Source organism: Acipenser ruthenus, chromosome 7 (genome assembly GCF_902713425.1).
Source record: "Acipenser ruthenus chromosome 7, fAciRut3.2 maternal haplotype, whole genome shotgun sequence".
Taxonomy (NCBI): domain Eukaryota; kingdom Metazoa; phylum Chordata; class Actinopteri; order Acipenseriformes; family Acipenseridae; genus Acipenser; species Acipenser ruthenus.
Window position 1 is genome coordinate 46,001,268 of NC_081195.1, and position 14,628 is coordinate 46,015,895.

The 14,628-nt window shown below is 36.5% G+C and overlaps 2 protein-coding genes across 2 annotated transcripts; both read left to right on the forward strand.

Moving 5' to 3' along the window:
* Nucleotides 1-4,507: 4,507 nt before the first annotated feature.
* LOC131737523 (sulfotransferase 6B1-like) lies at nt 4,508-6,688 on the forward strand. The gene is made up of 6 exons (XM_059027130.1): nt 4,508-4,717; nt 4,852-5,060; nt 5,210-5,336; nt 5,512-5,606; nt 5,924-6,110; nt 6,244-6,688. The coding sequence occupies exons 1-6, from the start codon at nt 4,579-4,581 to the stop codon at nt 6,360-6,362; spliced, it is 876 nt and encodes a 291-aa protein (XP_058883113.1). The 5' UTR covers nt 4,508-4,578; the 3' UTR covers nt 6,363-6,688.
* Nucleotides 6,689-12,010: 5,322 nt separating this feature from the next.
* LOC117416206 (sulfotransferase 6B1-like) lies at nt 12,011-14,217 on the forward strand. Its single transcript, XM_059027132.1, has 6 exons — nt 12,011-12,220; nt 12,355-12,563; nt 12,713-12,839; nt 13,015-13,109; nt 13,426-13,612; nt 13,746-14,217. The coding sequence occupies exons 1-6, from the start codon at nt 12,082-12,084 to the stop codon at nt 13,862-13,864; spliced, it is 876 nt and encodes a 291-aa protein (XP_058883115.1). The 5' UTR covers nt 12,011-12,081; the 3' UTR covers nt 13,865-14,217.
* The last annotated feature ends 411 nt before the right edge of the window (nt 14,218-14,628 follow it).

Sequence of the window (14,628 nt, forward strand, 5' to 3'; positions counted from 1 at the left end):
AGAGCATATTTTGAAAGCTCAGAGCAAAATATTATATAATAATTGATCAGGTTCTTTTTATTCAGATCTAAAATACAGTGAACAGTGTCACCAGGAAAAACACACAGGCATACCAAATCAATGGAAATTAATTGATTGGACAGCACGTTTAAAAGTAGCGTCAACACATTATTCAAGATCCTTATAGAAGACCACAACTATTCAATTCACCAGGAATTACTCAGTACACATTTTCCATTGACAGGTAGTCATCATGAATATAATTAGTCAAAACAGTTATTTTAATCAACCAAGTGTAAACTGCAATATTTCACATTGAAAAGGGCTTCTAACACACACATGCACACAATGTCTGTGCAGGGGAGGGTACTTCACAAAGAAAATTCAGTATGACAAAATCTCACTTTAATTACAGAACCGTCAATTTCGGGTGGCTACCAACAGGCTAAAGATTTTTAATTTGCTCAGGTTCAATATTCCAAATAGTTGTCTTTAGGAAAGTCCATTTACAGGCCGATCTCACTTTCATCTGTTACTCTCTATTCTCAATCCTGCACAAACAAAACCCCAAGACAAAAGACAGACGTACACAAACCCCCAGGATGGCCGTCCTGTTTCTAAGAAATGTGGGCTACAGTATTTATATTCATGTGCGTAAAACTATCAATAATTCAATTAGTCTGTATTCAATAAGGCACAAATCACATAAACATGTAAAATTATAATAATGAAACATGCAATCGCAAAATAAATATGTGAAGGATAACAGGCCATTATTGACCCTGTTACATATTCCCTACCATATCTTAATATATAAAGAGAGAAAGTTTGTCTTTCGGTCTTTCTTTTTGTTCCTTTATGCATTCGGACCCCGCAGGAGCCAGTGCAACCAAACTTTGCATGGCATCCTCTTTCATCCAGGGGAAGGTCGAGAGCTATGTTTGGATCAAAAATGTTGACCTCCGGGGTACTTTATTTAGTAACCCCATTGCTGGATCTCTACAGTAGCCATGTATCATTAATGAAACCCACAAAACCAAAAATAAATAAATAAAAAGAACAAAAATTGTAAAAAATTTAAAAATGGCAACAAAAAAAAAAAAGTTAAAAAAAGGGAAAGGGGTCCGAGCGCATTGTGCGACACCCAAGATCGGTAACCTATAGGAAACCATAAGAATACCATTCCCCAATTTGTCATGCATGAAATATTGAATTTCTCCAGGTAACATCGGGTACTTCAGCTAGTGTTTTATAAAATAAAGCCACAGCTTACAGTAAACATTGAATTGTGTAACATGGCTCTAATATGCACAGGATGTAATGACACATCTCATGGTTTTGTGACACTAATTCAGTGTAGTATTTGCAAGGAAATGTCACAACCTGTTCCATTGCATCTATTGTCTTGTCATACTTAAGATACAGGTACCGGTAGTAGCAAAATCTATTTTACCCTGATTTATTCCTTTCTCTTCCAGAAAAAAAAAAAAAAAAAACATTTTGGTTTTAACCATATGATGAAAAAAGTTATCCTCTTTGTTAAATATTTGAACACAGAATAATATAATAAATAACATAATTATTTAGCAGACGCTTTTATCAAAAGCAACTTACAGAGACTAGGGTGTGAGCTAAGCATCAACAACTGCTGCTGCTGCTGCTGCTGCACAGTCACTTACAATAGGACCTGGGTTTTACATCTCATGAAAAGGACAGAGCACAAGGAGGTTAAGTGACTTGCTCAGGGTCACACACATTGAGTCAGCGGTTCAGCACGGATTTGAACTGGGGGCCTCCTGGTACAAAGCCCTTTGCTTTAACTATTGGCCCACCAAGTTTGCCTTTGAAATCTCAATTTCTGCATATTTAATATGAGGCTTTTGAATAAATGTGTCCAAGTTAATGACATTATTACCTACTACAACTCGACAAGAACATCAACTTCGGAATAGATTTTTTAAATACAAATACCAATTTAATAAAACTAAGCACCCTTGTCAATGTTTCCTATTCTACCTGTTGTATTACCTTCAATCCATTAGGCCAATTAATAACAAAAAGGCAATACAGACTATATGCATCGTATTGTATAGGCTTTAACAATATATAAATTCCCTGAAGAAGTTAATATGATGGTTTGTAACATACCTCCCACTTTCCATGGATTGCCCAGAGCTAACCAAATCGCACCAGTGTGCATCGCTTAATTCAAAATCACAACATGGGAGACATGGCAGGACAGAACACAAGCATTCTTCAGTTTGAACTTTGCATTACATTTTTTATTTTGCTTAATTGAAATTGGTGTATCCGAGAATTAAATTTGGAGATAAACTTTCTAAATTTCATGGCTTGACTTAGAATCTGTTCTAAATCTCTGCTTTGTTCAATTGAGGGACAACTGGATTCTACATGCTGAATCACACTTTTTTATTACTAAACCCACAAGTTCATATTTTCAATTCACACTTTAATTGTATGCATACAGCTGTTTATATTTTTTGTCATTTGTTTGTCTGCATATTAATTCTAACGGAACTAAGCTTACAAAAGATTTTGAGAATCCTGAGAAAAGAGGAAAGTGACACCCAACTTCAGTTGTGCAAAAATCCTGGCTTTGGTTGTGGTCAGAAAGTCATGGATGTTTGTCATTACGTTTCTGTTACGCCACTCAATGGTTTAGTTTACATGCAACCTTAACATGCTATGTGAATTCTGTGCACATCTTCCACATATTTCTGCATTTGAAGAGCTCACATTCCTGCTCTGTGAAGCCAAGGGGCAATTGCTGGCCTGATGCTTGCCTGAAGCTTTCTGCCAATTCAATGCACCATTGTGCCACTAGCACTACACCTTTATGCAGGCACTTTGTAATAATCTCACAGACAGGACAGATGTAAGTGGGTGCCCTGCCCCTCAGGTTAAAACTGTTATTCCAGCACCCAGAGTTCCAGGAAGGAGCGAGGAATGGGAAAGAGGAGCATCTGAGAGGATGACGTGATTAGTAGAGCTTGCCAAGATCTGAGATGGGTACCGGTGTAAAATAAAAGTAAAACCTTCTTACATGACTGCTCTTGTTAGTACAGTAGTCTCTGCATATCAGAACTCCACCTAAGAGAACACTTTGGAACACCCTTGTGGCGAAACTGATTTTTCCCATTGTAAATACTCCGGCTAAGGATCAGGAACTGCGCTTAAAAGAACACCTTCTTGGCACCGATAGCGATTTGTTTACAACTGATACAGTACTGGTTTGTAACCTGACAACTCATCATCATCAAACTTAAATTAAAATGGTTTATTCAGTCTTTTCAAAAGTGACTTCTCATCGCGAGAGTGTCTTGAGAAACACTGATTGGTTTATTTGTTTATTTATTGGTTTTAAAAAAAGGCTTTATCTCCTGAGTCAGGATCAATCATACAACAAGTTCTTTACAATAAAATCAAATGTGCATATGTTGCCCATTTGGAAAAAAATGAAACATATTGTTTTATTTAATCTGAAAATAATTAAAAAAAACACTTCTTAGTACAGTACATTCGTAACATTTCTGCATGGCTGCCCTGCCATGAGTGCGTCTGTTGGTTTCACTCAGCTCATTGACCGGCACACTGCACTGCAGCGCCATCTGCAGTCATGACTGTACTAGAGCATGTCCCTAAATTATTTACACAACCTTAACATGCGATACTGGAAGTGAATGAAAACAAGTATGTTAAAAAATGGCTTTATCTCCTGAGTCAGGATCAATCATACAACAAGTTCCTGACAATAAAATCAAATGTGCATGGAAAAATGGAAAGTGGCACATGGCTGAATGTCTCATGCAGCTCAAAAGAGTCAATCCACAACTGGCCTTCAGCCTCGGTCTGTTCACTTCTAACACACAAAGACTTTCACCTTCCTACAAGCCTGTATTATACTCCATCACAATCTTTCTAACCAATTTAGAAAATTCATTTCTATAAAGTAATCGTGTGTAATAGGAATGATTTGAGATTTCAAACATGGAAGTTTTATCACTACTTCACTACACTTCAGAACAGGAGCAGGGCAGCAGTGTGGAGTAATGGTTAGGGGCTCTGGCCTCTGGATCGGAGGGTTGTTGGTTCAATCCCAGGTGGAGACACTGCTACTGTACCTTTGAGCAAGGTACTTTACCTAGATTGCACCAGTAAAAACTCAACTGTATAAATGGGAAATTGCATGTAAAAATAACGTGATATCTTCTAACAATTGTAAGTCGCCCTGGATAAGGGAGTCTGCTAAGAAAAACATAATAACAAGTAAGATATTATTTGAATAGATGGAATTATAATTTTAGGTGTGGGTATAAAACACAGAAGGGACTCTAACTCAGCCCTATTAAATGCCTCATCATCTTTACGACAGAGACTTGATTACACCATTTCCTTCTGGTATGTTTCTAAAAACATTCCTTTACATCACTGATAGTTTCCGGTTCCCAGCTGAAAGATTGATATATAAAGAGAGAAATGTTTCTCATGGACCCAGATAACGCAGTATCAAGCTCTTTCTGAAGACATTTGACAAACTCTAAAGACATTCATCTCAAGATGCCAGAACAGACTGAGCTCATTCACACCTTCAATGGCATTCCATTTTCTACAAGAGTATCAAAAGAGCTCCTTCAGTCCCTGGACACCTTTGAAGCCAGAGAAGACGACGTGTTATTAGTTTCCTATCCAAAATCAGGTAAGACGCATTTCGGAATATTATTTTGTATCTTCCCATGTACTTTAATAACTATTAAAAGTTGGTCTATCAGAAATGTGTAGATCAGTATACACAGACTACTTGACTGATGTGTGTTTTGAAACTCTTCCTAGGCACGCACTGGCTTACAGAGATTATGAAGAATCTGTACCACAGCCACAATGAAGACAATGGGGTTAGCAAAGTGACACTGACATCACCTCTGGAGTTCGGAGATCTCTCCAAGTTCGATGAGCTGAGAAACCTCCCCAACAAGAGGCTCATCCCAACACACCTCAACTATGAAATGATCCCAGTGCAGTTCAAAACGAAAAAATGCAAGGTAACAGAAAACAGCCATTATGTCTATTGCTTTATCAAATAACACGACCATGAAATAATAATAATGCAAAGTATAACAGCAAAATGATTAAGTCTGAGCTTGTGTCTGAATCACACAAACTAAAACTATTATCTTGTTCTTGTTTACAGATGATTTATGTGATCAGAAATCCTAAGGACACCGCTGTTTCATTGTACCATTATTACAAGCAGAACCCCAATCTGCCCAAGATTGAGAAATGGTCCACCTTTTTAGAAATGTTCTTGAAAGGAGAAGGTAAATATGAGTAATGTTTAGATAGAGATGGAAAAATATGAAGAACATGAATTAAATCTGCATGTAGTTAAAATAGTTACCACCATGTCATTTTATTTTTTATGTCGGACATGATATATGATGCAAAAATGTTAATTCGATACAATAATTTGCTTTGCCTGTATTTGTATTGCAGTTGTGTGCGGTTCCTGGATTGACCATGTCCTTAGCTGGGAAAAGAGTAAAACTGATGAAAATGTCCTTGTTCTGTACTACGAGTCCTTAAAGGAGGTGAGTTCAAAATGGAGCACAGGCATGGTCATCATCCATTTGATATTGTCTTACATTAGGGTAGAACTAAATCATCAACAACTAAAAAGTCAATTTGAGGAATCAAATTAACTGGAACAATCCCTGTTATATATTCTATAGCAGATGCATGTTGGGGAAATTTCTAGAAAACATTATTTAGATTCTTTTGAACATGATGGTCTGATTTTTTTTCTTTTCCATGCTATCCCACTGGGGTTAATTCAATCAATTAACACTAATACATTTAGCCATTCCCTCAATGTAAAACTAAACTGTCAAATGTATGTTTTTCACAGGATCTTCCAAAATATGTCAAGGAGATCAGCACATTTTTGGGCATCAATGTCACTGAAGAGCAAGTCAAAGACATTTCAAAGAAATCTTCCTTCAGTGAAATGAAGGAAAAGGCAGAGAAGGAGAAAGTGAATCCAAACCACACGGTCTGTGTACTGACTTCCAACAAGAAGCTGATATTTAGGAAAGGTAAGAGTTGCATCACCACTGAACTAAAACTAAAGCAGTGTAATGCTAAAAGAGAGATCATTAATAAGCCCAAAACAACAGGGTATTCATTGACTTATGCAAATAATACATTCAAATACTTTATTTCTTTCAGGTACTGTTGGTGACTGGAAAAATCATTTCACTTCCAAGCAGAATGCCAGGTTTGATGAGCTGTTCAATGAAAAAATCAACTCCAGTGAATTAGCAAGACGTGTGGAATATGAGAGTTAGAATATAAAGAGCAATGGCACACTTATTGTATTAATGATGTAAATAAACTGCAATACTGTAGTAAGGGGTTTCCCAATGTAATATCTTGTCAAAACTGACTCCCTTGTTATTGGGTGAAATCTGTAACTCATGGCACTTTTTGCTGGGAAGACTTTGATTCACTTTGTTTTGGTAAATCAAAAGGAAAATATTTTTGTATTAAATGTATAAATGTACTTTCTTAAAATAATATGTATTTATTTATTTATGTAATTATTTGTGTATGTGCTTGGAATTGTTTTCTCTGTTCAGTAGTTATTTTCTGCACAGCATTAATGTATAAATAGATGTTAAATTCTTGCACACAATAAAGATTTACAAACTACAGAATTGCTGAATTCTAGTTATTATTGACAAGTGGAATACAAAAGCTTCCTATTAATCATACAATGAAGAAGTATTTTAGTTTAGCTTTTGGAAAACAAACAAACTAAAAACCAACCACGTTTCTGTTTTTAATGTGTGGATACTGTAAAGGCAACCTAACAACATCCCATCTATTATTTTGAGAAGTCAAAGAAAAGAGGAAAGTGACACAAAGTTGTACAGCTAATTTGATTGCCTTTTCATCCCTGGTTTGTTGTGGTCAATAGGTTATGTAAGGCCATCATTCTTTTTCACATGCCACTCAGTGACACAGCTATAGGACCCAGCAGGGTTTCTACTGGTATGGACTCTGATATCCTTGTTAGTACGTCTTAAACCAATTATTGCCATAGAACTATGGATCACCTGTATACCCTCCACCCAAAAAATAGAAATTTTTAATTGTTCATTATTATAAAAAGTGTTAAAATCAAATATAGATACAATTTTTTCAAAAGCTGTATACTCACTACCTTATGAGCCTCTTCATCTATTCTCTTCCATTTTACTTGCCTTGGTGATGGAGTTGAGGAACAAACCGCTCCAGTATTTCTTGTGTAAAGGTGGATTTACTAATAATATAAAACCACCCATAATTTTTTAACTTCTTATGAGTGTTTTTTGGTTTTATTTGTAAACCATTTGTAACACCCCCTCAGACAAGGGGCGTGCAAACATAGGTTAAAAGATTTAAAACACAGAGGGGTTATTTTGAATATCAGAGCATATTTTGAAAGCTCAGAGCAAAATATTATATAATAATTGATCAGGTTCTTTTTATTCAGATCTAAAATACAGTGAACAGTGTCACCAGGAAAAACACACAGGCATACCAAATCAATGGAAATTAATTGATTGGACAGCACGTTTAAAAGTAGCGTCAACACATTATTCAAGATCCTTATAGAAGACCACAACTATTCAATTCACCAGGAATTACTCAGTACACATTTTCCATTGACAGGTAGTCATCATGAATATAATTAGTCAAAATAGTTATTTTAATCAACCAAGTGTAAACTGCAATATTTCACATTGAAAAGGGCTTCTAACACACACATGCACACAATGTCTGTGCAAGGGAGGGAACTTCACAAAGAAAAATCAGTATGACAAAATCTCACGTTAATTACAGAACCGTCAATTTCGGGTGGCTACCGACAGGCTAAAAATGTTTAATTCGCTCGGGTTCAATATTTCAAATAATCGGTAGGAAAGTCCATTTACAGGCCGATCTCACTTTCATCTGTTACTCTCTATTCTCAATCCTGCACAAACAAAACCCCAAGACAAAAGACAGACGTACACAAACCCCCAGGATGGCCGTCCTGTTTCTAAGAAATGTGGGCTACAGTATTTATATTCATGTGCGTAAAACTATCAATAATTCAATTAGTCTGTATTCAATAAGGCACAAATCACATAAACATGTAAAATTATAATAATGAAACATGCAATCGCAAAATAAATATGTGAAGGATAACAGGCCATTATTGACCCTGTTACATATTCCCTACCATATCTTAATATATAAAGAAGAAAGTTTGTCTGTCGGTCTTTCTTTTTGTTCCTTTATGCATTCGGACCCCGCAGGAGCCAGTGCAACCAAACTTTGCATGGCATCCTCTTTCATCCAGGGGAAGGTCGAGAGCTATGTTTGGATCAAAAATGTTGACCTCCGGGGTACTTTATTTAGTAACCCCATTGCTGGATCTCTAAGTAGCCATGTATCATTAATGAAACCCACAAAACCAAAAATAAATAAATAAAAAGAACAAAAATTGTAAAAAATTTAAAAATGGCAATAAAAAAAAAAAGTTAAAAAAAGGGAAAGGGGTCCGAGCGCATTGTGCGACACCCAAGATCGGTAACCTATAGGAAGCCATAAGGCTACCATTCCCCAATTTGTCATGCATGAAATATTGAATTTCTCCAGGTAACATCGGGTACTTCAGCTAGTGTTTTATAAAATAAAGCCACAGCTTACAGTAAACATTGAATTGTGTAACATGGCTCTAATATGCACAGGATGTAATGACACATCTCATGGTTTTGTGACACTAATTCAGTCTAGTATTTGCAAGGAAATGTCACAACCTGTTCCATTGCATCTATTGTCTTGTCATACTTAAGATACAGGTACCGGTAGTAGCAAAATCTATTTTACCCTGATTTATTCCTTTCTCAAACATTTTGGTTTTAACCATATGATGAAAAAAGTTATCCTCTTTGTTAAATATTTGAACACAGAATAATATAATAAATAACATAATTATTTAGCAGACGCTTTTATCAAAAGCAATTTACAGAGACTAGGGTGTGAGCTAAGCATCAACAACTGCTGCTGCTGCTGCTGCTGCACAGTCACTTACAATAGGACCTGGGTTTTACATCTCATGAAAAGGACAGAGCACAAGGAGGTTAAGTGACTTGCTCAGGGTCACACACATTGAGTCAGCGGTTCAGCACGGATTTGAACTGGGGGCCTCCTGGTACAAAGCCCTTTGCTTTAACTATTGGCCCACCAAGTTTGCCTTTGAAATCTCAATTTCTGCATATTTAATATGAGGCTTTTGAATAAATGTGTCCAAGTTAATGACATTATTACCTACTACAACTCGACAAGAACATCAACTTCAGAATAGATTTTTTAAATACAAATACCAATTTAATAAAACTAAGCACCCTTGTCAATGTTTCCTATTCTACCTGTTGCATTACCTTCAATCCATTAGACCAATTAATAACAAAAAGGCAATACAGACTATATGCATCGTATTGTATAGGCTTTAACAATATATAAATTCCCTGAAGAAGTTAATATGATGGTTTGTAACATACCTCCCACTTTCCATGGATTGCCCAGAGCTAACCAAATCGCACCAGTGTGCATCGCTTAATTCAAAATCACAACATGGGAGACATGGCAGGACACAACACAAGCATTCTTCAGTTTGAACTTTGCATTACATTTTTTATTTTGCTTTATTGAAATTGGTGTGTCCGAGAATTAAATTTGGAGATAAACTTTCTAAATTTCATGCCTTGACTTAGGATCTGTTCTAAATCTCTGCTTTGTGGGGGACAACTGGATTCTGCATTCTGAATCACACTTTTTTATTACTAAACCGACAAATACATATTTTCAATTCACACTTTAATTGTATGTATACAGCTGTTTAAGTGTTTTGTCATTTGTTTGTCTATACAGTAATTGTAACGGAACAAAGCTTACAAAAGATGTTGAGGATCCTGAGAAAAGAGGAAAGTGACACCCAACTTCAATTGTGCAAAAATCCCGGCTTTGGTTGTGGTCAGACAGTCATGGAGGGTTGTCACTACGTTTCTGTTACGCCACGCAATGGCTTAGTTTACATGCAACCTTAACATGCAACGTGAATTCTGTGCACATCTTCCACATATTTCTGCATTTGAAGAGCTCACATTCCTGCTCTGTGAAGCCAAGGGGCAATTGCTGGCCTGATGCTTGCCTGAAGCTTTCTGCCAATTCAATACACCATTGTGCCACTAGCGCTACACCTCTATTCAGGCACTTTGTAATAATCTCACAGACAGGACAGATGTAAGTGCCCTGCCCCTCAGGTTAAAACTGTTATTCCAGTACCCCGAGTTCTAGGAAGGAGCGAGGAATGGGAAAGAGGAGCATCTGAGAGGATGACGTGATTAGTAGAGCTTGCCAAGATCTGAGATGGGTACCGGTGTAAAATAAAAGTAAAACCTTGTTACATGACTGCTCTTGTTAGTACAGTAGACTCTGCATATCAGAACTCCACCTAAGAGAACACTTCGGAACCCCCTTGTGGCGAAACTGATTTTTCCCATTGTAAATACTCCGGCTAAGGATCAGGAACTACGCTTAAAAGAACGCCTTCTTGACACCGATAGCGATTTGTTTGCAACTGATACAGTACTGGTTTGTAACCTGACAACTCATCATCATCAAACTTAAATTAAAATGGTTTATTCAGTCTTTTCAAAAGTGACTTGTCATCGCGAGAGTGTCTTGAGGCACACTGATTGGTTTATTTGTTTATTTATTGGTTTTAAAAAAAGGCTTTATCTCCTGAGTCAGGATCAATCATACAACAAGTTCCTTACAATAAAATCAAATGTGCATATGTTGCCCATTTGGAAAAAATGAAACATATTGTTTTATTTAATCTGAAAATAATTAAAAAAACACTTCTTAGTACAGTACATTCGTAACAGGCTGCCCTGCCATGTGTGCGTCTGTTGGTTTCACTCAGCTCATTGACCGGCACACTGCACTGCAGCGCCATCTGCAGTCATGACTGTACTAGAGCATCTCCCTAAATTATTTACACAACCCTAACATGCGATACTGGAAGTGAATGAAAACAAGTATGTTAAAAAATGGCTTTATCTCCTGAGTCAGGATCAATCATACAACAAGTTCCTGACAATAAAATCAAATGTGCATGGAAAAATGGAAAGTGGCACATGGCTGAATGTCTCATGCAGATCAAAAGAGTCAATCCACAACTGGCCTTCAGCCTCGGTCTGTTCACTTCTAACACACAAAGACTTTCACCTTCCTACAAGCCTGTATTACACTCCATCACAATCTTTCTAACCAATTTAGAAAATTCATTTCTATAAAATAATCGTGTGAAATAGGAATGATTTGAGATTTCAAACATGGAAGTTTTATCACTACTTCACTACACTTCAGAACAGGAGCAGGGCAGCAGTTCTGTGCACATCTTCCACATATTTCTGCATTTGAAGAGCTCACATTCCTGCTCTGTGAAGCCAAGGGGCAATTGCTGGCCTGATGCTTGCCTCTGGATCGGAGGGTTGTTGGTTCAATCCCAGGTGGAGACACTGCTACTGTACCTTTGAGCAAGGTACTTTACCTAGATTGCACCAGTAAAAACTCAACTGTATAAATGGGAAATTGCATGTAAAAATAACGTGATATCTTCTAACAATTGTAAGTCGCCCTGGATAAGGGAGTCTGCTAAGAAAAACATAATAACAAGTAAGATATTATTTGAATAGATGGAATTATAATTTTAGGTGTGGGTATAAAACACAGAAGGGACTCTAACTCAGCCCTATTAAATGCCTCATCATCTTTACGACAGAGACTTGATTACACCATTTCCTTCTGGTATGTTTCTAAAAACATTCCTTTACATCACTGATAGTTTCCGGTTCCCAGCTGAAAGATTGATATATAAAGAGAGAAATGTTTCTCATGGACCCAGATAACGCAGTATCAAGCTCTTTCTGAAGACATTTGACAAACTCTAAAGACATTCATCTCAAGATGCCAGAACAGACTGAGCTCATTCACACCTTCAATGGCATTCCATTTTCTACAAGAGTATCAAAAGAGCTCCTTCAGTCCCTGGACACCTTTGAAGCCAGAGAAGACGACGTGTTATTAGTTTCCTATCCAAAATCAGGTAAGACACATTTCGGAATATTATTTTGTATCTTCCCATGTACTTTAATAACTATTAAAAGTTGGTCTATCAGAAATGGGTAGATCAGTATACACAGACTACTTGACTGATGTGTGTTTTGAAACTCTTCCTAGGCACGCACTGGCTTACAGAGATTATGAAGAATCTGTACCACAGCCACAATGAAGACAATGGGGTTAGCAAAGTGACACTGACATCACCTCTGGAGTTCGGAGATCTCTCCAAGTTCGATGAGCTGAGAAACCTCCCCAACAAGAGGCTCATCCCAACACACCTCAACTATGAAATGATCCCAGTGCAGTTCAAAACGAAAAAATGCAAGGTAACAGAAAACAGCCATTATGTGTATTGCTTTATCAAATAACACGACCATGAAATAATAATAATGCAAAGTATGACAGCAAAATTATTAAGTCTGAGCTTGTGTCTGAATCACACAAACTAAAACTATTATCTTGTTCTTGTTTACAGATGATTTATGTGATCAGAAATCCTAAGGACACCGCTGTTTCATTGTACCATTATTACAAGCAGAACCCCAATCTGCCCAAGATTGAGAAATGGTCCACCTTTTTAGAAATGTTCTTGAAAGGAGAAGGTAAATATGAGTAATGTTTAGATAGAGATGGAAAAATATGAAGAACATGAATTAAATCTGCATGTAGTTAAAATAGTTACCACCATGTCATTCTATTTTTTATGTCGGACATGATATATGATGCAAAAATGTTAATTCGATACAATAATTTGCTTTGCCTGTATTTGTATTGCAGTTGTGTGCGGTTCCTGGATTGACCATGTCCTTAGCTGGGAAAAGAGTAAAACTGATGAAAATGTCCTTGTTCTGTACTACGAGTCCTTAAAGGAGGTGAGTTCAAAATGGAGCACAGGCATGGTCATCATCCATTTGATATTGTCTTACATTAGGGTAGAACCAAATCATCAACAACTAAAAAGTCACTTTGAGGAATCAAATTAACTGGAACAATCCCTGTTATATATTCTATAGCAGATGCATGTTGGGGAAATTTCTAGAAAACATTATTTAGATTCTTTTGAACATGATGGTCTGATTTTTTTCTTTTCCATGCTATCCCACTGGGGTTAATTCAATCAATTAACACTAATACATTTAGCCATTCCCTCAATGTAAAACTAAACTGTCAAATGTATGTTTTTCACAGGATCTTCCAAAATATGTCAAGGAGATCAGCACATTTTTGGGCATCAATGTCACTGAAGAGCAAGTCAAAGACATTTCAAAGAAATCTTCCTTCAGTGAAATGAAGGAAAAGGCAGAGAAGGAGAAAGTGAATCCAAACCACACGGTCTGTGTACTGACTTCCAACAAGAAGCTGATATTTAGGAAAGGTAAGAGTTGCATCACCACTGAACTAAAACTAAAGCAGTGTAATGCTAAAAGAGAGACCATTAATAAGCCCAAAACAACAGGGTATTCATTGACTTATGCAAATAATACATTCAAATACTTTATTTCTTTCAGGTACTGTTGGTGACTGGAAAAATCATTTCACTTCCAAGCAGAATGCCAGGTTTGATGAGCTGTTCAATGAAAAAATCAACTCCAGTGAATTAGCAAGACGTGTGGAATATGAGAGTTAGAATATAAAGAGCAATGGCACACTTATTGTATTAATGATGTAAATAAACTGCAATACTGTAGTAAGGGGTTTCCCAATGTAATATCTTGTCAAAACTGACTCCCTTGTTATTGGGTGAAATCTGTAACTCATGGCACTTTTTGCTGGGAAGACGTTTGATTCACTTTGTTTTGGTAAATCAAAAGGAAAATATTTTTGTATTAAATGTATAAATGTACTTTCTTAAAATAATATGTATTTATTTATTTATGTAATTATTTGTGTATGTGCTTGGAATTGTTTTCTCTGTTCAGTGGTTATTTTCTGCACAGCATTAATGTATAAATAGATGTTAAATTCTTGCACACAATAAAGATTTACAAACTACAGAATTGCTGAATTCTAGTTATTATTGACAAGTGGAATACAAAAGCTTCCTATTAATCATACAATGAAGAAGTATTTTTGTTTAGCTTTTGGAAAACAAACAAACTAAAAACCAACCACGTTTCTGTTTTTAATGTGTGGATACTGTAAAGGCAACCTAACAACATCCCATCTATTATTTTGAGAAGTCAAAGAAAAGAGGAAAGTGACACAAAGTTGTACAGCTAATTTGATTGCCTTTTCATCCCTGGTTTGTTGTGGTCAATAGGTTCTGTCCGGCCATCATTCTTTTTCACATGCCACTCAGTGACACAGCTATAGGACCCAGCAGTGTTTCTACTGGTATAAACTCTGATATCCTTGTTGGTACGTCTTAAACCAATTATTGTCATAGAACTA